General features: G+C 42.9%; 1 protein-coding gene across 1 annotated transcript in view; it reads left to right on the top strand.

The window, feature by feature from the left end:
* BDP1 (B double prime 1, subunit of RNA polymerase III transcription initiation factor IIIB) overlaps window positions 1–23,063 on the top strand; it is a 97,834-nt gene that overhangs the window by 43,400 nt on the left and 31,371 nt on the right. The window contains exons 17-30 of the mRNA XM_038765481.1: window positions 82–286; window positions 580–785; window positions 1,427–1,643; window positions 3,383–3,600; window positions 4,248–4,461; window positions 5,281–5,474; window positions 7,915–8,146; window positions 8,587–8,717; window positions 9,158–9,374; window positions 10,272–10,435; window positions 13,970–14,174; window positions 15,002–15,201; window positions 16,794–17,010; window positions 21,938–22,149. Of these exons, the coding sequence (XP_038621409.1) occupies window positions 82–286; window positions 580–785; window positions 1,427–1,643; window positions 3,383–3,600; window positions 4,248–4,461; window positions 5,281–5,474; window positions 7,915–8,146; window positions 8,587–8,717; window positions 9,158–9,374; window positions 10,272–10,435; window positions 13,970–14,174; window positions 15,002–15,201; window positions 16,794–17,010; window positions 21,938–22,149 (2,832 nt within the window). The remainder of the gene's footprint in view (window positions 1–81; window positions 287–579; window positions 786–1,426; window positions 1,644–3,382; window positions 3,601–4,247; window positions 4,462–5,280; window positions 5,475–7,914; window positions 8,147–8,586; window positions 8,718–9,157; window positions 9,375–10,271; window positions 10,436–13,969; window positions 14,175–15,001; window positions 15,202–16,793; window positions 17,011–21,937; window positions 22,150–23,063) is intronic.

Raw genomic sequence — 23,063 nt, 5'->3', positions numbered from 1 at the left:
AGAAAAGCATTTAAACTCGGACCAATTTTTCAAGAATGGAATAGCGGATAAGTAACCACTTTGCATTTGACTGTCCTTTAGGATCATTCAGGAAAACCGAAAAGCAGATTCTGAAGAAGAAAAGAAGTTAGACACAGTCAAGCCGGCCCCCATTGGAAGAAGCCGATTCCAAAGACCAAAGCCAAATTTAGGAAGAGCTACTGGGAGAAAAGAAATGGTGGAAAGCAAGATCAAGGCAAAAAATGTAGAGCTGGACCATAATGCAAGCTTTCCCACTTCACCAAAAGTAAGAATCAAAAATGATGTAAAATGAATTAACCCTTATGCACTGTATTCCTTTTTTAAAATTCAGATTCTTCTTCCTTTGGGAACAGTCTGTGAATTTCTTTTTTTTTTTTTCATTTGTGGCTCTGCATTCCTGAAGTGTTCCTGAATTTGCTGCTGCAGTGGATGCTTATATAAAACTGGGGACTTGGAAATGAAATTCTAATCACCCTATTATTTGATTGATTTTTTTTCCCCCCTGAAAATCAGAATGCATTCATATTCTGATTGTTATCTCTGATTTTGTGTCAAAAGCCTTCATCAGAAAAAGAAGAGGAGAGTCTTTCAGGCTCTCAGTCGTCTGCAAAAGTCTGCTCAGCAGTTCTTGTCAAGATAAGCTCTCCTCGAGAAAAGAGCGAGAGTTTGACAAAATTGCCAACACCTGAAGCATCAGCGGAATGTGGTGGTCAGCCAGAACAGTCTTCAAGCCCTGCGCAAAGTTCTCCGGTTCAACCTCTAAGGTGCCATTTACTAAATTGTTGTCAGTTTGTAACCTACTTCATTTACCTGGCTAAGATTTTCTTTTAAATCTATTTCATATATTGGTATCGTTTTAAGCAAATCTGCCCAAAAGTAATGGCTCAGGTTCAATTGGTTCAATTCTCATAGCGCCAAAGGAGTTAGAAGTGGAGACACTCATTGCTGCTGTAGCTGCAACGGCAGGCTGAGTGGAGAGGTGAGAGGGGAGGAGGTAATTCTTCCCCACCCTCCTCTGCCCTTACCTGGTGGTAAGGTTTCCAGCGGAGGAGAACTCGTGGAAAAGACCTCTAGCCATAAAAAGATGTAGGCAACTAAGAGAGGCTCTTGGGAAGGACACCTTTTGGGGTGGTTGATGTGCCCTGGGCCTCCTAGTTCTGCCACTACTTTGGCTGTCCCATCAGGTGGGTGCATAGTAAATTTTGGTGACTTTATGCTTGGGTAACTAATAGAACTCCTATTGCCTTCTGTTTTCCACATACTGTGCACTAAAAATAATTGGTGTGATTCAAATACTAAGGACCTCGAGATGAAGAGCCCCCAGAAGTTTGACAAACGGTCATTTCTTCTAATTGAAAATATTTCCAAGTTGGCATTCTTCTTCTTCAAACGTGCTCTTTTACAGCTCCAGGGAGCAGTCCGGTTCACAAGAAGTCAAAAAGGCAAGTGCGGTCCAACCAGCACGGCTCCTGAGGGGTCGAATGCAAAGGCCAAAGCCAAATGTAGAAAGGGCTGTTAGCAGGCTAAAAGTGCCCACGATGACCCAGGAGAAAACTGGAACTGGGGAAGAAGAGAAATTAATCCAGCAGGAGAACCAACCCACGATTATTCCCACCCTAGATGTAAGTACACATCTCTCTTTCTCAAGAAGACGGGTCCCTGGGTCTTGGACGTTTCTATAGAAATATGATAGTCAAGGACTATAATCTGCTCATTTTATGAAATAAGATGAAAGCTGTAATCTTGGACCAGGTTAGACTCTGGATTCTAAGTAGATATTTGTTCTGACAACTTGGACACCTGTCTACATATTTTGTTGTCTGTCTCCCCCTGCTAGACTGTGAGCCCATTGTTGGGTAGGGACCATCTCTATATGTTGCCAACTTGGACTTTCCAAGCGCTTAGTACAGTGCTCTGCACACAGTAAGCTCTCAATAAATACAATTGAATGAATAAGAGTGCAGTGTCCCTGAGTTATGGTTGAATTACACTATAATATAGTTTGCTTTTATTTTGTAAATGAAGTCGATGAAATTTATGAGCCTAACTTAGATTGAGACTGTGTAGTGGGAGCTGCTGTCTAAATTGGAAGCTATTAAATTCAAATTGGTGCTGGTCATGTCCACCTGTATATATGTTTGTACAGATTTATTACTCTATTTTACTTGTACATATTTACTATTCTATGTATTTTGTTAATGATGTGCATTTAGCTTTAATTCTATTTGTTCCGACACCTGTCCACATGTTTTGTTTTGTTGTCTGTCTCCCCCTTCTAGACTGTGAGCCTGTTGTTGGGTAGGGACTATATGTTGCCAACTTGTATTTCCCAAGCAGTTAGTACAGGGTTCTGCACACATTAAGCGCTCAATAAAAATGAATGAATGTCCAGACACCAATGCCTCACTCTTTAAAGAAAACAGTGCCATTCTCGCAAAGCATGCGGTCTCCCTTTGAACATGTCTTTCAGTGCTAAGAGAGGGCTGGAGCAGACTATTCTTGTATCTGTTCTTAGTAGCAATAATGATTATTAGTCCTATTATTATGGTATATTTAAGCGCTTATGAGCCAAGCATTACACTGAGCCTTGGAGTGGACAAAAGATAAGCAGATAGGACACCGTCTCTGCTCCACATGGGATTCATGGTCTAAGCAGGAGCTAGAGCAGGAATTTAATGCCCATTTTGCAGATGATGTAACTGAGGCACCGAGAAGCTAAGCGACTTGTCTGTGGTCACACAGCTGGCTGGGGGCAGAGCTGGGATTAGAATCTAGGCCCTGTGACTCCGAGGCCTTTAGAAGCAGCGTAGTCTAGTGGCTAGAGCCCGGGCTTGAGAGTCAGAGGATGTGGGTTCTAATCTCCGCTCCATCACTTGTCTGCTGTGTGACCACGGACATGTCACTTCACTTCTCTGTGCCTCGGTTACGTCATCTGCAAAATGGGGATTCAGACTGTAAACCCATGTGAGGTAGGGGCTGTGTTCGTCCTGATTACCTTACATCTACCCCGGTGGAGCAGTGCTAGGCACGTAGTAAGTGCTTAACAAATACCATTATTGTTATTATTATTATTATTATTATTTCCATTGGGTCATGCTGCTTCCTTATAACTTCGAGCTCAAATCTGTTATTCCTTGCTAAATTATGCTCTGTCCAGGATACCCAGCATCTTGGCAATAATGTAAGGCCTTTGTTACATGAACATTTGTTGGGATTTTGAAACTTGCAAGTTTCTTTTCCCTCAAAGGACTGCATTTTTTAATCAGATCTTTCCAATTTGTTCCTCCCATTCCCCCCCACCCCAGGTTAATGTATTTCATTGTTAAACTTTTGAACACATTTTTACATTATTCTTTTTAAGACTGTACTACAAATTGAAGAAGAGCCTCCATCAGAAAAAGCAGATTGCCAGATGGTTAGGCCGGAGCCTGAGAAAGAGGCCCTGTGTCCCCTGAGTATCCAGAGTGACAGTGAGCTTAAGGCCTCAGGAACAATCTCCAATTGTGACGAAGTACCAGGTCAGAAGGAAGATTTCAGCAAGGACACTGTTCTGGGAGAGCCTCCTCAGAAATCTCCAAGGTAAATTGAGCGAAACTGGGAACGTTTTACAGTTCAATGCTGTTCTATATGGTCGGATTAGTGCAAATAAGAGAAGACATTTAAACTGAGTTTGAAAGAAGAATTTGTTCAGGTTCACAGATGAGATTTAGCATGGTTATTATAGGGAAAAGTTGGGAGACAGAGGAAAATGTTAGGGATTTTAGAATGCTTAAGCGGAGATGTTAGACTGATTGTGAGGGCAGGGGACAAGAAGGGAAGCCATCACACTGTTGTTCCAAGCATTCTTTGTTACCGCTGTTGGAGACGGAATACTTTTTGCAGATGGACCATTGGCCTGAGCTAGGATGGCTTTATTTGTCGTCTTATGTTAAGTGCTGGCTTCTAATTCTGCCTCTGCCACCTGTTTCCCGTATGACCCTGTGAGGGAGAAGGATTTAATCTCCATTTTACAAATGAGGAAACAAGCACAGAGAAGTTAAATGATTTACCCAACGGTGTCACAACAGGCAAATGACAGAGCTAGGATTAAAACCCAGGTCCTCTGACTCCCAGGTTCCACTAGAGCACACTGCTCCCTCAAAGTAGTAGCTCAATAAACAGTATGTCGAGTTTATGAATTTAAGGCGTGAAACTCCTCTAATACCTGACTGTGCATCTTTTGGCAGCGTTCAAGACGGCAACAAACCAAGTAGCCTTAAACCAACATTACCAGCAAGGAGCCGGTTTCCAAGGCCAAAACCAAAGATAGGAAGAGCAACTGGCCGCAAAGAAAGTAGCACTCCAGAAAAGACGTTAGCAGAAGAGACGAGTGGAACTGAGACCGCTGAGATTACTTTGAAGCAACGTGATGAGGAATGCATTTCTGGTCCTTCTATAGGTGTAAGTTCTGAATCTGGCTTTTCTGTCTTAGGTTTTGAAAAAATTTCCACCAAGGAATCTCTCCAGTAGCTCTACTGATGAAACACTTCCTTCAAGTGGACGTTAACAGAACAATGTTCTTCTGATCCTTCTCTTTAAGTTTACTAATTTAGGGTCTGGTTTTTACACCTGTGTACTGGAAACAGTACAAAGTTCAGCCAAAAGGTATAGCTAGAAGGTGAGCTTCAGAGCGTGAAAAGGTGGGGTGCAAGGGGGTGAAGAGAGGGGAAACGTAAAATGGAAAAAGCAGATGGAGTCCCATTCTTAAATACAGTGTGTTCGTGAGCATCTATGATTTAAGGAAAAGTGCTAGGAATTAGAAATTGGTTAATATAGGCTAAACTAAGGTAAATCATTCTTTATTCCCAGGGAACAATTCTAGAATACTTTTCTTTTAAAGGGTACCCTTCACTCCATGGAGCTTATAATAATAATAATAATAATTTTGGTATTTGTTAAGCGCTTACTATGTGCCAAGCACTGTTCTAAGCACTGGGGGAGATACCAGGTAATCAGGTTGTCCCAAATGAGGCTCACAGTCTTAATCCCCATTTTACAGATGAGGTAACCGAGGCCCAGAGGAGTTAAGTGACTTTCCCAAAATCACACAGGTGATAAGTGGTGGAGTCAGGATTAGAACCCATGACCTCTGACTCTCATGCCCGGGCTCTTTCCACTGAGCCACGCTGCTTCTCTATTATTACTATACGGTAATCATCAGAGCTTGTCTGTGAATGAGATGGAAATGCACCGATATAAGACCGTAATTATCTTTTCTAGAGCAAACCAAGTTGTGAAGTCCCTCCATCCATGGAAGCGTCTGTGGAAACAATTACAGCAAGCTCCGAGAAGGAACCTGGAGGTCCGACAAGAACGGAGTCTTTAGAGGAGCCGGCAGGCTCAGAGGGCTGTGAAGAAATCAAGGGAACTCAATCTGGAGATGTTCTAGAGGAGGCTTCTGATGCTCCTGAAAGGTATTGGAGTTTCTGAGTGGGTAAATATGTCCAAGGGTCACATATGTTTCTGTTCTATTTATTATGGCACGGAACTGCCAGCTTTTCATTTAGGGTGTGGAAGTGGGAGGTTTTCGCAGGGCGTAAGTGTGAAGTAGCTGGGGAAGGGCTGGCAGACTTTGAAGAGCAACTAGATGAATAAAATGCTTTGGGTCTCTCTAGGCTTGCTACACTTTTTTTTTAAAGAAACATAAAACACAGATTTTTGAAGTATATTGACCATTGTAGACAAGCTAAGGAACTTCTCATCCATATTTATTTTACAGTTTGTTTTTAAATGAATGTCTTTGGAAGTAACGTGTCTGAAGGGAAAGTGCATGGGCTGGGAGACAGGAGAACTGGATTCTAACCCCTCTTTACCACTGGCCTGCTCTGTGACCTTGTGCCAGTCACTTTTGTGTCTCGGTTTCCTCATCTGTAAAATGGGGATTAAATACTTGTTCTTCCTCCCCCTTGGACTGTGAGCCCCCCATTGCACAAGGACCCTGTCCAACCTGATTAACTTATAGTTCTACCTCAGAGCTTAGTATAGTGCTTGACATGTAGCAAACACTTAAATTTCAGTTAATTGACAGGCATATTAAGATCAAGTACTTTCCGTGTCCATATTTCTTCTGTGAAAATGTAGGCTTTAAGCAGTGGGGGAAAGTTAAGTGACAAGTGGCAGAATCGGATCAGGACCACGTCTCCTGTCTTCCAGCTCTCTGCCCTTTTCACTAGACTTTGTAACCTAATGCCATAGGTCGAGTGCTTTTAATTCACTGCAGAAAGAGCTTGAATTTTTTTTTTAATAGCTTCAATATTTAGATAAAGTATTCTGAACTGTATTAGAAATCCTTCCAATTATATATATATATATATATATATATATTCATTCAATCCATTCATTCAATCGTATTTATTGAGCGCTTACTGTGTGCAGAGCACTGTACTAAGCGCTTGGGAAGTACAGGTTGGCAACATATAGAGACGGTCCCTACCCAACAGCGGGCTCACAGTCTAGAAGGGGGAGACAGACAACAAAACAAAACATATTAACAAAATACAATAAATATGTACAAATAAAATAGAGTAATAAATATGTACAAACATATATATATATATATATATATATATATATGTTTATACTTTCTGTGTCCACTTTTCAGTGACATTTCAGAAAATATAGTTCCCTCCACGTTTTATCCTTAACAGAATTGGCTTTTAACTTGGAGAGAACCATTTCTAGTCTGTGAGCCCATTGTTGGGTAGGGACCGTCTCTATATGTTGCCAACCTGTACTTCCCAAGCGCTTAGTACAGTGCTCTGCACACAGTAAGCGCTCAATAAATATGATTGAATGAATGGATTGAATATATATATATATATATAATTGGAAGAATTTCTAATACAGTTCAGAATACTTTATCTAAATATTGAAGCTATTAAAAAAAATTCAAACTGAAAAGTGGACACAGAAAGTATAAACCTATATATATATATATGTATGTATATATGTTTGTACATATTTATTATTCTATTTTATTTGTACATATTTATTCTATTTATTTTATTTTGTTAATATGTTTTGTTTTGTTGTCTGTCTCCCCCTTCTAGACTGTGAGCCCGCTGTTGGGTAGGGACTGTCTCTATATGTTGCCAACTTGTACTTCCCAAGCGCTTAGTACAGTGCTCTGCACATAAATACGATTGAATGAATCTGGGGACATGGACCGTGGCTGCAAGAGAAAATCTTTTAGTTGTGAAATCTTTTCTCCTAATGCATTAATTTTTGGTCTGCCTTTGAAACCATATTCAGGGTGGAGAAGCAACATAGCCTAGTGAAAAGGGCAGAGAGGTGAAAGGCAGGAAACGTGGTCCTGATTCGATTCTGCCACTTGTCACTTGTCCAGCGCTTAGAACAGTGCTTTGCACGTAGTAAGCGCTTAATAAATGCCATCATTATTATTATTATTGTCTGTGCTTAGTTTCCTCTTTTGTAAAATTGGGGACAAGATACTTGTTTCCTCTTCCTCCTTTGACTGTGAGCCCCATGTGATACAGGGCCTGCTTACATTGTAACTGCCCCAGTGCTTTAATAAATACCACAATTGTGGTTATTTTTACTACTATTATTAGAAAGCCATTGGATATAAACTTCAAGTTTGTGCTAGAGGATAGATAGTGTGAGGCATAGGTTTTCTGAGTTTCTGATTCTCAGCACATCCTATGTTTTCCCTTTCTGGTAGAAATTGGTAGTAGTAATTATGTTTAGGGTAGTATCTGTTTTCTTATGGCAGCATGAACTGCTTGCCTGATGCAGTGTGAATGGTTTTCATTTAAGTGTTTCTTGTAAACAGATAAATGCAAAACTTTTTGTCTTCTGAGCCATCTTTATTCTAACGTGGAGTGCTTTCTTTAGTCCTAACAGCAAATCCCTTCCTCTAAAAGAAACTCAGGCTATAACTCAGCCAACAGCACTGGAGGATGATTGGTTCAAAAAACCAAAGCCAAACTTCAGAGAGGCAGCTGAAAAAATGGTCCCTTCAGAAACAGAAGAACATGGGCTTGGGGAGAAAAAGGAAACTGAAGAACCGGAGAAGAATTTAATTCAAAAGGCTGATGAACCACAGGATGCCCTCACTTCCATTGCTGTAAGTGGGACTTCCCCATATTTTGGAATAAGCTCTCAGGATTGTGTGTAATTGTGAATAATATCCCTGGAATTAAGTAAAGCACCCCCTCCAAGTTCTGGGCACAATTCCTACCATCCCGAGCCAGAATCATTTCCAATACCATCTTTCCCTTAGTCCCAAACAACTTGAGAAGGAGAATTGGTAACTCTAGACATTTTTGATGGACGGCAATTACCCGGGTCACCTAATTTATCCCTTAAAGTCTAGCTCAGAACAAGATTGTTCCCACTCTAGGTTAAGTTTTTTTATCAAATTTTAAACACGATGATATCAGCTCATAAGTACAAAACCACCTTTTATCATGTTAACTTGATGATCCTTCTATTTTCTGCCGTTCATTCTTTGGTATTAAAAATACCAGTTTTGTTCCTGACACACGCTCCTGCTCTTCTTTCTAGGATGCAACAAAATGTTCCCTAAAGACACCTAGAACAGATGAGACGAATCTTGATAAAATAGATAGTTGTGAAACCCAAAAGGAAGCTGTGCCTCAAGAGAACCAGCAAAATATGTTAGGTGGTGTTGCAGGGTAAGGATTTCTATTTCAATTTTTCTTACCGAAAGGAGTGGAAGAGAGCACTGCCTTTTTTTCTTTTCATTCATTTGTTTCTCTAGCTGTGTTGGAATCATGTATTTAAAAGGTATTAGTGTGTTTTGGGTATTCTTCTGAGGCTTGATTATTGACCCTGCATTGTCATTCAATTGGATATTTGAAACTATTGCTCACTGGTGGAAAATAATTAAATCTAAGCTTGTTGTGGGCAATGAATGTGTCTATTGTTGAGCTCTCCCACGCGCTTAGTACAATTCTTTGCACACAGTGTTCAGTAAATGAGAATGAAAGTCTGTAGTTTCAGTAGACCAGTGGCCTTCACTGTTAGTAATCTGATTTAAGGATTAAATGTTAGAATCCCAAGATTCCAATTTTACATCTTTATATTACGAGTTGTGAATCATATGTTTTTCCAGGTCCAATGTCCCCAACAATTCCCAGGAAGACAGTAAGATTGGTGCTCTCCCTCCCGCTCCCCAAGCAAGGGGCCAGCTTCTGTGCCCTCAGCCCACTGTCCAAAAACCAGAACAGACGGAAACTACCACAGCAGACAAAGATGGTGTGGCGGAAAAGCCTGAGCAAGGTGGAGTCTCCCCGCAGAAGGATGAATGTGACCGCTTTCCCACAATTGTGGTGAGTCCGGACTGACCTGGAGCCTTTCCTGAAGAGCCACGTTCTGTAGGATCTGGAAAATGGGAATGAAGACCGTGAGCCCCTTGTGGGATGTGGATTGTGGGCAACCTGATTAGCTCGTTTCTATCCCAGCGCTTTGTACGGTGCTTTTCACACAGTAAGCGCTTCACAAATACTATTCATTGATTCAATCGTATTTATTGAGTGCTTACTGTGTGCAGAGCACCATACTGAGCGCTTGGGAAGTACAATTCAGTAACAAATTGAGGAAAAAATGTGTTTCCAGAAGGCAAGCGATGCCTCTCCGTAGACACAAGTTATGCACTTGGCTGGCACAGAAACATTGTAGTAGGCCTCCAGAATCACATATAGTGCTAGTGGTCTTTAATCTCACAAAGTCCCTTCTGTTTCTCAGCTAATGAGTCTTCTGTCCAGTGTACTGTACAAGGGACTTTGTGAGATTAAAGACCACTAGCACTATATGTGATACAAAGTCCCTGTCTCATGCTGTTGGGGTTTGAAAGAGGAAAAGGTTTAAACCTGGGCGTTACTGCACAGTCTAGAGCTGAATGAGCTTTTGAGTATTGGATGACCTGGGTAGGTGTGAAATGAGTTTTTCGACTCTTCGAAATTCGTAACGTTCATGATCTTCTGAAAATTTTTGTGATCAAATTCAGGTGGTGGTTTAGTAATAAGAAGATATGTTATTTGGGGTGCATCTAGGACCCTGCATCTAGGTTTTAGTCATCTTTAAAACTACACATCCATATTGCCACATTTCTTCGGAGGTTGACTTCTTTGGGGGCATTTTCTTCCTTGACATGCAAAGAGGTCTCTCGTGTCCTGTATGTTTCCCCTGCCGTGAGGTGCTTAATGTGGCTCACCTGTTCCTTTCAGCCAGAGTCAAGATGTGAAAGCCAAGCTGGGTCCTCTGCCATTTCAGTCCCTAAGGTGTGTGAGAGCGAAAACCAGAAAGCGGTGGAAGGAAATCTTCAGTTGGGCAGTATCTCTAACGAGGTTGCAAATGAGTCCTCCAAGGAAGTCTCAAATGAAACAATTCAGTAAGTTTGGTGTGAGGGAAAAATCTCTAAAACCTTTCCTTTTAAAGATGGAAACTGCACTTTAAATGATATTTTCATACAGATCTGTTTTCTTTAAGCTTAAGAATAAAAAAATATTATTTTATTTCTGAACAAGGCATTTAACTGTGATAGGATACTGCTTTTTAAGTGGTTGGTGATGGTGCTTTTCAAACCTTGAGAAAATGTGTAAGCAGTAAATGAGTTTTCCTCAGTAGAGGGCAGCCATGCAATTCAGATATTGAAGGCTTTTCTAATTTTGGATTGAAATTCAGATTTTTTTTTTAAGATAAAGCATTCTTTAAAATACATTGGTGACTAAACCAAGCTCTCTGACCTTTGTAGATAAAGTGACTTCTTCGGCTTTCCGTCAGGCTAATGCTCAGCTATCAATCGATGGCATTTATTGAGCACTTGCTGTGTGCAGAGCATTGTACTAAGTGCTTGGGAGAATACAATACATCAGAGTTGGTACACGTGTTCCATGCCCTCAGCAAGCTTACAGTCCAGAGGCCATTGTAGACTCTTGATGTATTTTCTCTCTTGTTCCCAAAACCAACAGTGGTAAAAAAAAGAAACAAAAAGAAAGATACCAAGATAACACTACCGTGGACCTGAGGTTGAGGGAGAAAGTTAGTTTTACAAAGATCACTACTTCATTTGAAAAAATTTCTGGGTGGTAACCCAGTTTATAACCATAGAGAGCTATTAATTTGTAATAATAAGAATAATGGTGGCATTTATTAAGTGCTTACTATGTGCAAAGCAGTGTTCTAAGCGCGGGGGAGGTTACAAGGTGATCAGGTTGTCCCACGGGGGGCTCACAGTCTTAATCCCCATTTTACAGATGAGGTAACTGAGGCACAGAGAAGTTAAGCGACTTGCCCAAAGTCACACAGCTGACAATTGGCAGAGCCGGGATTTGAACCCATGACCTCTGACTCCAAAGCCCTTGCTCTTTTCCACTGAGCCACGCTGCTTCTCTAATTTATGAAAGTGAATAATCAGTCAATCAGTAGTATTTATTGGGAAAGTACAATATAATGCAAAAAATTGTAGAACACCAATCTGGATTGGAAAAAACTCATTTTCCAAGTATCTCTGACTCCACCACTTGTTTGCTGTGTGACCTTGGGCAAGTGACTTCACGTCTGTGCCTCAGTTACCTCGTCTGTAGAATGGGGATTGAGACTGTGAGCTCCACGGGGGATAGAAACTGTATCCAACCCGATTTGCTTATATCCACCCCAGTGCTTAGTACAGTGGGTGGCACATGGTAAGCCCTTAATACTTACCATTAAACACTACAATTATTGTCATTATCATTATTATTATTATTAGTTTCCCTAGTTGTAACCATATGCGGCTAACTTTCCAAATTTTCCCTGAATTTGAGGCTGCATTTGGCACCAAAGCACTCAGGGACTCTGGTTCTTAAGACATCTTCAACAATCCACATTTTTTGGACACTGACTGTGAGCGGAGTAAGCTTACTAAGCACTTGAAAATGTATAGTAGAAGTAAGACATAGTCCCTGCCCTGGAAGGGCTTACAGTCCAACCAGGGGCAGATATCTATTGTCAAGCTTACAAGAGGTAAAATAATAAGCATATAAATAGATATGCCCATTCATTCAGTCGTATTTATTGAGCGCTTACTGTGTGCAGAGCACTGTACTAAGCGCTTGGGAAGTACAAGTCGGCGACAGATAGAGACGGTCTCTACCCAACAACGGGCTCACAGTCTAGAAGGGGGAGAAAGACAACAAAACAAAGCATTTGGACAGGTGTTAAGTTGTCAGAACAAATAGAATTAAAGCTAGATGCACATCATTATCAAAATAAATAGAATAGTAAATATGTACAAGTCAAATAGAGTGATAAATCTGTACAAACGTATATACATATATATGTTGCCAATTTGTACTTCCCAAGCGCTTAGTACAGTGCTCTGCACACAGTAAGCGCTCAATAAATGCGATTGATGATGATACAGGTGCTGTAGGGAGGGGAAGAAGGTAGGGTGGGGAGGAGGAGAGGAAAAAGGGGGCTCATGTGAGACTGATTTGGGTGACACGACCAGGAAAGTGGGGAAAGTCAGAGAATGCCTCTGGAAAGAGGTGACTTTAGAAGGGTTTTGCAGATGGGGAAGGGAAATAGTGGGGCAGTTTTGATTGGAGAAGTAAGTAAGGGCTGGATCAGAATTGGGAGAGTTGTCAATCAATAGGTGGTATTTACTGAGTACTTACTGTGTGCGGGGTATTGGCGGGTAGCGACAGTTAGCTTGTGAGCTGAGGCGTAGAGGGAGTACTTCCCAAGCGCTTAGTACAGTGCTCTGCACACAGTAAGCGCTCAATGAATACGATTGAATGAATGAAAGGAGAGAGCAGAAAGGTGAGGGGACGAAACCTGGTGAAGTGCTCTGATGTATTAGGAGCTTTTGTTTTATGCCTAAAGAAATGGATAGCCACTGAAGGCTCTTGAGGACAAAAGAGATGAGTTCCCCCTGTAGATTGTAAGCTGCTGGTGGGCAGGGAATGTGTCTGTCAACTGTGTTGTGTTGTACTCTCCCGAGCGCTTAGTACAGTGCTCTGCAGACAGAAAGCGCTCAATACATACAGTTGATGGATTAGCATTTTGAGAAATGTGCAGCCCTAAGTAGGAGAGACTGAAGGGGCCGGAGGTTTGTAGCAGGGAGGCCAGTAAGGAGGCTTTTGTAGTAATCCATCTGGGAGGTGATAAGGACCTGAACCAGAGTGGTGGCCTTGAGGGTAGAGAAGGGGTGGATTCAGGAAATATTCTGGAGGATGAGTGTACAGGATTTAAAGACAGACTGAATGTGGGAGGTAAAAGAGAAGAGTCACAGGCAACCAACCAACCGCTGCTTCATGAGTTCCTTGCATCAGAGATTGCCTGGACTTTAAATGGGGCTTTAGAGTCCACAGTCTTAATCATGTGTTAAAAAACCCACTTTGGGGGGCCCAGGTCTAATTTTACTACAGGACGATCTGCTGAGCTCGGTCACTTTTACTGTCATACAATGCAATGAAAATAACTGCAGATTATGAGGAACTCACGGAAGCAAAATTAGTAACACCTAAAATGAAAGTAAAACTAGGTACAAAGCTCTAATTTATTTATGTTAAGGTCCGCCTCCCCTTCTAGACCGTAAGCTCCTTGTGGGCAGAGAACATGTCTACCAATCCTGCTGTGTTGTACTTTCCCAAGTGTTTAGTTCAGTGCTGTGCATGCAGTAAATGCTCAGTAAATACCATTGATTGATTGGGAGGTCAAACTTTATTGCAAAATGAATCCTCAGTAAATCCTGAAACTGGCAGCTGTAAGTATTACTGTTTTATTCTCCCTTCAAAATTGTGATACATTTTTGCAAGCCCACTGTTGTTAAATTTGCCTCCAGCCTTAAACGTGAAGAGATTTTTCTTCCCAAAGTGTCTTGCTACCCAACAAAACTGTCATTAACTCCATTCCACAATATTTCATTTTCACTTGACTCCAGAGAGGAGTGCAAACCTGATGCTGGGAAACCAGCCCAGATGAAGAGACGACGATTCCAAAAAGTTAAGCCAAATTTGAGGGTAGCTTGCCGGAAGAAAGAGGAGCCGGAAACCAAAAAGGATGCCGTTGAGACGGGGGAGAAGGAAGTGAGAAAACCAGAAGAAAATGTGGAACGAGAAGATCCTGATATCCAGCTGTCCCTGAAAGTGAGACCCTTACCCAACACTTCCTACCTCAAAAAGACCAACATGCTGTGGTTTTTAAATAGGCATATTTTTGTTTAATGGTGTATGTTAAGTGCTTAAGGCACTGGACTAACTGCTGGGGTAGACAGAGGCTAATCAGGTTGAAAACAGTCCCTGTCCCACATGGGACTCAGAGTCTTAATCACCGTTTTAAAGATGAGGTAACTGAGGCATGGAGAAGTTAATGATCTGTGGGACAAGTGGTGGAGCTAGGATTAGAACCCAAGGTCCTTCTTGATTCCCAGGCCTGTTTTCTGTGCACTAGATAGTGCTGCTTCTCACACTTAACCCCGCTGTGGATTGATCCAAAAATGTCAGTCAGGTTGTCGGCTGAGAAAATCAAGGTTAAAACTTGTTTTCTTTGTTTGAACCAATAATTGAAACGTTTTCATGTTTTCATTTTATCAGGACACAAACACACACCCACTCATTCTCTCTCTCTCTTTCTCTGTCTCGCTGTCTTTCTTGCTGTCTTTCACCCACTCACAAGAGGGTAGACAGTGTTTTCACCCTCCCCTGACATATGCAGCTCTTCTTCTTTGTCGGGAAGAACAGTGTCTAGCATTGTAGAAATTTGGAATTTAGAAATAGGCATTTTTTAAAGCAAGTTTTGATGTATAGCTTTAGGCCAGTTTTCAGGTAGGGCACTCTACTGAAAAATGTCATTTTGCTTTAAAAAATTATCCCTCTGCTAAACCCCCTAACCCCCAAATAAAAAAACCCACAAAACCATTTAGATTTTTTTCACCTGATAACATTTTTTTCCCCTTTGTCTCTTTTTAAACTAGAAATTACAGGAGAAAACCGAGCTTCTTACCTCCTTGGGGGTCTCAGCAAGAAAAGATCCCATAAGTTCCGGAGAGGCCCCCTCGCCCCCAAAAGAACCTCATTCCTCAGACAAGATGATGGAATGGACCCGTCAGGAAGATCAAGAAGGTCCGTCCTTGACTGACGTTGTTGAAGAAAGGTTACCCAAAAGACCCATGAGGTAGAGTTATCATTTTTTGACTAGAAAACCAAGACGATCTATCATGTTAGCCTTCAGAGGTGCCCTTTCTTGCTCTATTGAAAAGAAAAAGAGATAACTTTCTATTTTCCAATGTTCTCCTCATTGTCTTGAGTTTCCCAAGGAGGATTTTTGCCGTGGTTACTACTGTAAAAGAAATGTTTTTTCCCCTTTCATCCTATCTCCCTCTCCAGGGAAAAAAATTCTGTAGTTTGTGGACATACTACAAACCAGTAAAAATCTGGTCAGTTGATAGTGTGCTTAATCACCCTCAATAATAATAATAATGATGGTATTTGTTAAGTGCTTACTATGAGCCAAGCACTGTTCTAAGCACTGAGGTAGATGCAGGGTAATCAGTTTGTCCCACGTGGGGCTCACAGTCTTAATCCCCATTTTACAGATGAGGGAACTGAGTCCCAGAGAAGCGAAGTGGTGGCAGAATCACACAGCTGACAAGTGGCAGAGCCAGGATTAGAACCCATGACCTCTGACTCCCAAACCCGGGCTCTTTCCGCCAAGCAACGCTGCTTCTCAAGGCTTTTCTGCTTATTCCTTTGTTGATCCATTGTAGTCAATTTTTGAAGGAAGCTCCTAGCAGTTCTGTTCCTGAGTTTCCTGTCCCCTTGTGCTCTAATAATAATAGTAATTATGGTATTTATTGCGCACTTACTATTTGTCACGCCCTGTACTAAGTGTTGGGGTGGATACAAGAAATAGAGACTGACAGAATTATTTGACAGGTGTCCTTTCTTTTTCTTCATCTGGTACCACGGGAGTGCTCTGTCGTCAGCCTGGGTTGGACTGAAAGTATGTGCTCTTGGCTGTGAATAAATGGGTCTAGGCATCATGGAGGATGGGAAGAGTCTAATGGGTGGCATTTCCAAACAGTTGTAGTAAAATAGATGAAACCTGCAAATATCAAGTGAGAAACTGTGCCCTAATGGGAAGAGCAAGGGCTTGGGAGTCAGAAGACCCGAGTTCAGTTCCAACTTTGCCACGTGGCTGCTGGGTGATCATGGGCAAGTCACTTTAATTTTTGTGTAGCTCAGTTTTCTCATCTGTAAAATGGCACAAACCTCCCTGATCTCCTTCTGTCTTAGACCGCGGACCCCATGTGGGATATGGCCTGTGTACTATTTGATATTCATCTATCTACTCCAGCGCTTAGAGTGATTAGCATATAATAAATGTTTAATGAATATCACAGTTGTTGTTATATTTTATGCCCGCAAAAATCTGCAGTGACGAGATGAAAATTTGTGACAAGGAAAGCTTTGACTAAGTAGGGCCTTTTTTTCCCCAAAAATGCTATTAAGGTATTTTTTTGGATTCAAGTAGTGCAGAGGAGAAAATGAGTTTCCCTTCTAGACTGTGAGCCCTTTGTTGGGTAGGGACCGTCTCTATATGTTGCTGACTTATATTTCCCAAGTGCTTAGAACAGTGCTGTGCACACAGGAAGCGCTCAGTAAATACGATTGAATGAATGAATGACTTTTAACCGTGACTAGAAATGAGTAATAGAAACGATGTGGACCGCTAACATGGTTGACGAGTCTTTATTCTCTTCTTAGACAGAACAGCAGATTCATTCTTCAGGAAGAAAGTCAAAAGGGAGACTGTAGACCTGCCCCACTCCCGAGGGGCCGGCTGCAAAGGCCGAAGCCTAACCTCCAAAGAGCAACTCCGAGGAATCGAGCTCCTTCCAGGGAAATCTTGGGCGAGGCCGGGACCTCAGGCGGCGTTCAGGGTCCAAGTGGCAGCAGCGTGGGAAAACCAGACTTCGGACCAGTGAGTAACTGAGCCGCAGCTGCGTGGAAATCTCTGGGCTGTCCCTGGGTGGACGCCTCCTTATCATCATCAATCGTATTTATTGAGCGCTTACTGTGTGCAGAGCACTGTACCAAGCGCTTGGGAAGTACAAGTTGGCAACATATAGAGACAGTCCCTACCCAATAGTGGGCTCACAGTCTAAAAGAATAATGGCATTTATTAAGCGCTTACTTTGTGCAAAGCACTGTTCTAAGCGCTGGGGAGGTTACAAGGTGATCAGGTTGTCCCACATGGGGCTCAGTCTTAACCCCCATTTTACCGATGAGGTAACTGAGGCACAGAGACGTTAAGTGACTTGCCCAAAGTCACAGAGCTGACAATTGGCAGAGCCAGGATTTGAACCCATGACCTCTGACTCCAAAGCCTATGCTCGTTCCAGTGAGCCACGCTGCTTCTCATCGTTTTTGTCCCTGAGCACTCGCAGTTGGCCTGATTCATTTGGCAAGGCAGTTGGAATCAAAATCCTGACTGCAGACATTGAAGATGGCCACTTACCACAAATCTCACTCTCCTGCAATAATCAGTGGTATTTATTGAGCGCTTTCCGGGTGTCAAGCACTGTACTTAGTGCTTAGGAAAGTATAATGCAACCGAGTTGGTAGACATGTTCCCTGCTCTCACTGGGCCTGCAGTCTTAGGAGTGTGCAACCAGTAATCTATACACCATTTTCCTCCGTTTATCTTAATTCCGACCGTTGAGCCAGATTCTTGCCGGGGGCATTCATTCATAGAGAGCAGTGTGGCTCAGTGGAAGGGGCACGGGCTTTGGAGTCAGAGGTTCAAATCCCGGCTCTGCCAGTTGTCAGCTGTGTGACTTTGGGCAAGTCACTTAACTTTTCTGCACCTGTTACCTCATCTGTAAAATGGGAATTAAGACTATGAGCCCCCCGTGGGACAACCTGATCACCTTGTAACCTTCCCAGGGCATAGAACAGTGCTTTGCACATAGCAAGCACTTAATAAATGCTACTATTATTATTATTATTCATTCATTCAGTTCAGTTCAGGGCTGGGTATCGTGGAGAGGCCAAGGTGGGTGTCCTGTCCATTCCATCCCCAGTCATGTCCACAAGGCAGGTGGGAAGCAGCCTTGTGGATAGAGGGAATCAGAGGACCTGGGTTCTAATTCCGGCTCTACCACTTGTCTTCTGTGTGACCTTGGGCACACTTAATCTCTCTGTGCCTCAGTTACCTCATCTGTCCAATAGGGATTAAGTACCTGTTCTCCTTCCTACTTAGACTGTGAACCCCATGTGAGACGGGGGCTCTGTTCAGCCTATCCTGAATCCATCCCACTGCTCGGTGCAGTGCCTGGCACACAGTAGAACTTGCCAAATACCATTAAAAAAAAAAATTAAGCCAGCGTGGCTGAGCCATATTTGTTTCACAGCAAGAGTCCCAGGTGACCGCCAGACTCTTGGCTCCTGCCATATTCCCTGAAAGTGCAGCCAAAGGGTGAACCTCCAAATCCCGAGCCTTTGCTGGAGGACTTGGGGAGCAAGAACCCGAGGCCATGCCAAGTCTCACAGGAAGACGGGGGCCCGGGCTCTGGGCACTGTGGTTAAAGTTCTAGGAAGGTACATGCCTCAGATGCAGATGTACAGGTGACAAAATCACCGCCAGCTGTCCTCGCCACAAACGGTACCGGATTTGTGGAAATACGCCATTATCAGTAGATTCTTGTGCGGAAACAAATCAGGTCACCCTCTTCTTCCCTTCAACTTGAACGTGCTTAAAAATGCAGCGGGCAGGCGGCCTTCAGTGTTCTAGTGTCCTTGTTCTCCTTCTATAGCATTCAATCGTATTTATTGAGCGCTTACTGTGTGCAGAGCACTGTGCTAAGCGCTTGGGCAGTCCAAGTTGGCAACACATAGAGACGGTCCCTACCCAACAACGGGCTCACAGTCTAGAATGGGGAGACAGATAACAAAACCAAACATATTAACAAAATAAAATAAATAGAATAGTAAATAGTAAAGGGGAAGTTGCTCATGGTAATCAATCAGTGGTATTTATTTGAGGACTTTCACGTGCAGAGCACTGGACTCGGCCTGGAGTATTACAGGAGAGTCGGTAGACATCATTTCTGCCTTCAAGGAGCTTACAGACTCACTAGCCACATTTTACTGTGTCTGAGTTTTTAGCAATGAAAAATGAAGAAATAAGTGCTGGCATTCTCTTTTTTCTTTTGTTCCAAAAGAGAGGATTTCCCAGCTTTGTCTGCCTTAGATTGAGCACTTATGTGAGCATGAAAATCTTCTGTGAAGCCACAGCTGTAAAATATAACCCAAAGCATCATAGTGCACCACTAGGTCGGGGGATGTCTCCCTTTTTCCGATTTTCTTCTTTGTTATGATGCAGTGTCTTTCAGTAAGGCTTCATAATTGTCAATGAAACCTCCCGTCAAACCAAGGAGATAAATAATTCATAGGGCAGACTAGGATAAATTGAAGCCCAGGTGGATTAAATTTATTTCTGTTGTGAATTTGTTAAATTGAGCGAATTTGTTGGGAGTCTAGGAATCGCGTTCCACTTTGTAGCACCCTTCCAAGAAAGTTGAGCAGGGAAGGTAAAAGACCAAGACAGGGCCACACCACACAACTGGGATTTGCTCTGTGACCAGTCTGGAAGTAGCGGCACCAGGAGCAACAGCCAGAGTTGTGTTGGTATTTGTGAGCGCGCCCTTGTTGCACAGCACTTTTGGGCCCCAAACCGCTCCGCGACCAGTTTGCCTGTTAACCACCCAAGGGAAAGACTGAATTTGTCGCCGAAGCTGGTTGGTCTCCTTCCGATCTCTCTCCTGAAGGACAGTCTCCGAGAATCACCTAAGGGGAGGGCCTCCCTCGTCCCCGGTTCTAGCTCTTGGTCCGTGGCTCTGCTCCCAGTTTTTACGTTGCAGTTTATTCCTCAGGAGACTGTTCTGAGTGGTACACATTACAGGCCTGGAATACCAATGTGTGAGTCCCCTCGCTTCCCCATCCTGAGGTCCATTTGTCATCAACCCAGCTCCTGAATATCCCGTTTTTGGTTCGTATGTTGGGCCACGGTCTGTGTCCATTTGAAGTCACCTCTTCCCAGTGGAGTTATGGGTGCCCCTTTTTCCTTACAGCATTTGCCCTAGTCTTAGTACTACCCCAGAGTACACATTGATAGCTTTACGTTCTCACTTTCTCATATCTCTAAGCTTTGACACCTTCTTTGGCCATTTCTTTCCCTAGCCTTAACTTCCTTATCATGTTTTGCTCGTATAAACCCTTCCCTTCCTCTTTTCCGTGGTCTCTACCTTGCCTGTATCTCAGAACACTATATTAAACATTGAAGAAAATAAAAAAGAAGTATAAGGCACATTCCTTACTCACAAGGAAATGCACTCTAATGGAAGAGACAGATGTAAACATATTTACAAATCAAGTAATCAGAATAAGATTGGACTGTGCAGTTATGTACAGGTGGAGAGGAAGGCATCATTATGTAGGTGGTGAGAGTGGGCTGGTGGGTTGATGGAAGTTGAGGTCTTGGAATTTAATTAGAGAAACCTTGTCGAAGGAGATGGGATTTTAGGAGGGCTTTGAAAGTGGGATCGGTCAGATTAGGTTTAGGGAGTGAGTTCTGAATGGGGGAAATCTATGAAAGAGGATGGAGAAGGAAGAGGTGGTGAGTTAGAAGGTTAGCTTAGGGGAAAATAGTCCTCAGATAACACAGAGAGGGTCAGTGAGTAAGCTAGAACTAGACACCCCAGGCTCTTGATTCCTCAATCCCCCCTACATTTGTCGTTGGGGTTGGCTCATATTGGCAGATTCCCAGATACTTTCTGATCATGATCTACCTGCGCTTCCTATATTGGAACACCAGAAACGTCTTCAAACTTTACCCTCTCATGCCACTTTGTGAAGCTGTGTAAATTACTGGTCCCTCTAGGGTGTGAAGCTAGCTGACTATGACCGCGAAGATTCTCTCCACCAGAAACACCTGGTTGCACACTCGTATGGCATAGAGGAAGCGCTTAGTACAGTTCTCTGCACACAGTAAGCGCTCAATAAATACGATTGAATGAATAGAGGAAGTATTGGCCCAGACTGCAAGCTCATTATGGACAGGGAACATGTCCGTCTGCAGTTACAGTGTACTCTCCCAACCTCTTAGTACAGTGTTTTGCACTCAATAAACACGATCGAATGAATGAATGAACCGATTTTAGCCCTTCTGGGTCTATCCAGTATTTCTGGGACTGAACCTGTGCTGGTCTTAGGCCAATGCTTGCCCAAATCTCCTTCTGGCAGGTATTTTTGTTCCATCAACACCTCCTTCCCTCATCCTCCTCCCCTTCTCCCCCGACTACTCCTTGCCACAGGCATGCCCAGAGGGAACACTCAACCATTCAAACTGAAGGAAATTTGAGAGAACTTTGTTCTAAACCCTCACTAGACCTTTGAATGCCCTTAAATTTCCCCTTTAGCATCCCTGACTTTACGTTACAATAGCCCGGTATTCAAGTCTTGAGTTAATCCAAATGCTCCTCAAACCTGTTGATGATTCCTGTCACCCAACTTCATGAGGAAGTGGATTCTGTATGTTTTGCCAGCCACGTTTGTTTGTTTTGAGCTTTTCATCTTCAAGCTTCAGTGGCCCTGGTGTTGTTTCGGATTTAGGAAGAGCAGTCCCGCGTTTGCCACGCACATCACTCTTCATACCTGTCTAAACTTGAATTCTGTCCTCTCCACTTGTCTAGATCGAAGGGTATTATTCTTCTCAAGATAGCCTCAAAATAAGAAGAGAATTAACGTTTTATTATAATAGCTGTCTTTTCATTGTTGTTTGGGTCCTACTTATCACCTAACCACATTAACCTGACCAGTTAATTTTTTTTTTTTCCTGTTTTGTTCAGGCCGATTCGGGTAATCAAGTGGAGCTGGCATCAACCTCACAAGCTGTAAAGGAAGTCAGTCCCGCACATTCAATGGAAACAACGTCCCGTAAAAGAAACAGGCCTGGGAACATCCCTCCGTCCCCAGGGGCAGAGCGTGCTGACCGAGCATCACTCAAAGGAGAATCTCTGGCCTTCCCTCCAGAGGAGAAAGCCTCATGGAAACGGACAAGGTCATTTTTCACACTAATTTTTAAATGCTGCCTTTCAGACAAATAGCTTCTTTCTCAGTCGTGTCAAGCCGTATGCTCATGGTGGATTGTTCTGCTCAATTCAGTAGCCCTCATCTGTTGCTCTAATGTTCACATTTCACCCTCTGTGCTTCGGCTTGTGCAGTTTTGGTGGAGGTTGGTTCTCTTAATTTTGCTATCGGTTGCAAAAACCAATGAATGCCTTGACAGGGATTTTGCATCTTGGTGACAGATGTCCCTGGGATTTTAAGTGCCTCAGACCCCCTAAATTTTCAGCTTTAGCCTGCAGTTGGAAAAAAAAACCAAACAAATGAGGAAAGGTCTTATTATCTAGCCAATATCTTATGCTGGCTATCTCAGCGCAGGTGCACTCCACGATTCAACTGGGTCATGTTTTTCAGATATGTAGCTGTATTCATTCATTCAATCGTACTTATTGAGCGCTTACTGTGTGCAGAGCACTGTACTAAGCACTTGGGAAGTACAAGCTGGCAACATATAGAGACAGTCCCTACCCAACAGTGGGCTCATCATGAGAGGGTGCAGAACAGGGTACGTTTTTCCACAGATGGACATATATGCTGTTACCCAACTAACCCCGACATGACAACCAAGTCTTACAGGATAAATAGAAATATCATAGTAAATTCCTCCTCACCCTTCCTTCTCCCCTGTTTCAAGTGACTTTCCCATCCCACTTCTTGCACCCTGGGCTCAGGTCTCTCCTTCTCCACTTCCCCTCTGTCCGTCCAGTCTCCCTGCCCCTCTACCTTCCAATATTTTCTTCGTTTGAACTTTAATCGTAACAGTGGCTTGTTGCTGCAGGTGTGGCCACCAGCACCGTTGAATTGTCCCATCCCGCCTTTGTGGCCTGTAGCCCCTCTGCCCCCAGATGT

This window comes from Tachyglossus aculeatus, chromosome 23 (genome assembly GCF_015852505.1).
Source record: "Tachyglossus aculeatus isolate mTacAcu1 chromosome 23, mTacAcu1.pri, whole genome shotgun sequence".
Taxonomy (NCBI): domain Eukaryota; kingdom Metazoa; phylum Chordata; class Mammalia; order Monotremata; family Tachyglossidae; genus Tachyglossus; species Tachyglossus aculeatus.
The sequence above is the reverse complement of the archived record's forward strand: the minus strand, read 5'-3'. Positions and strand labels throughout refer to the sequence as shown.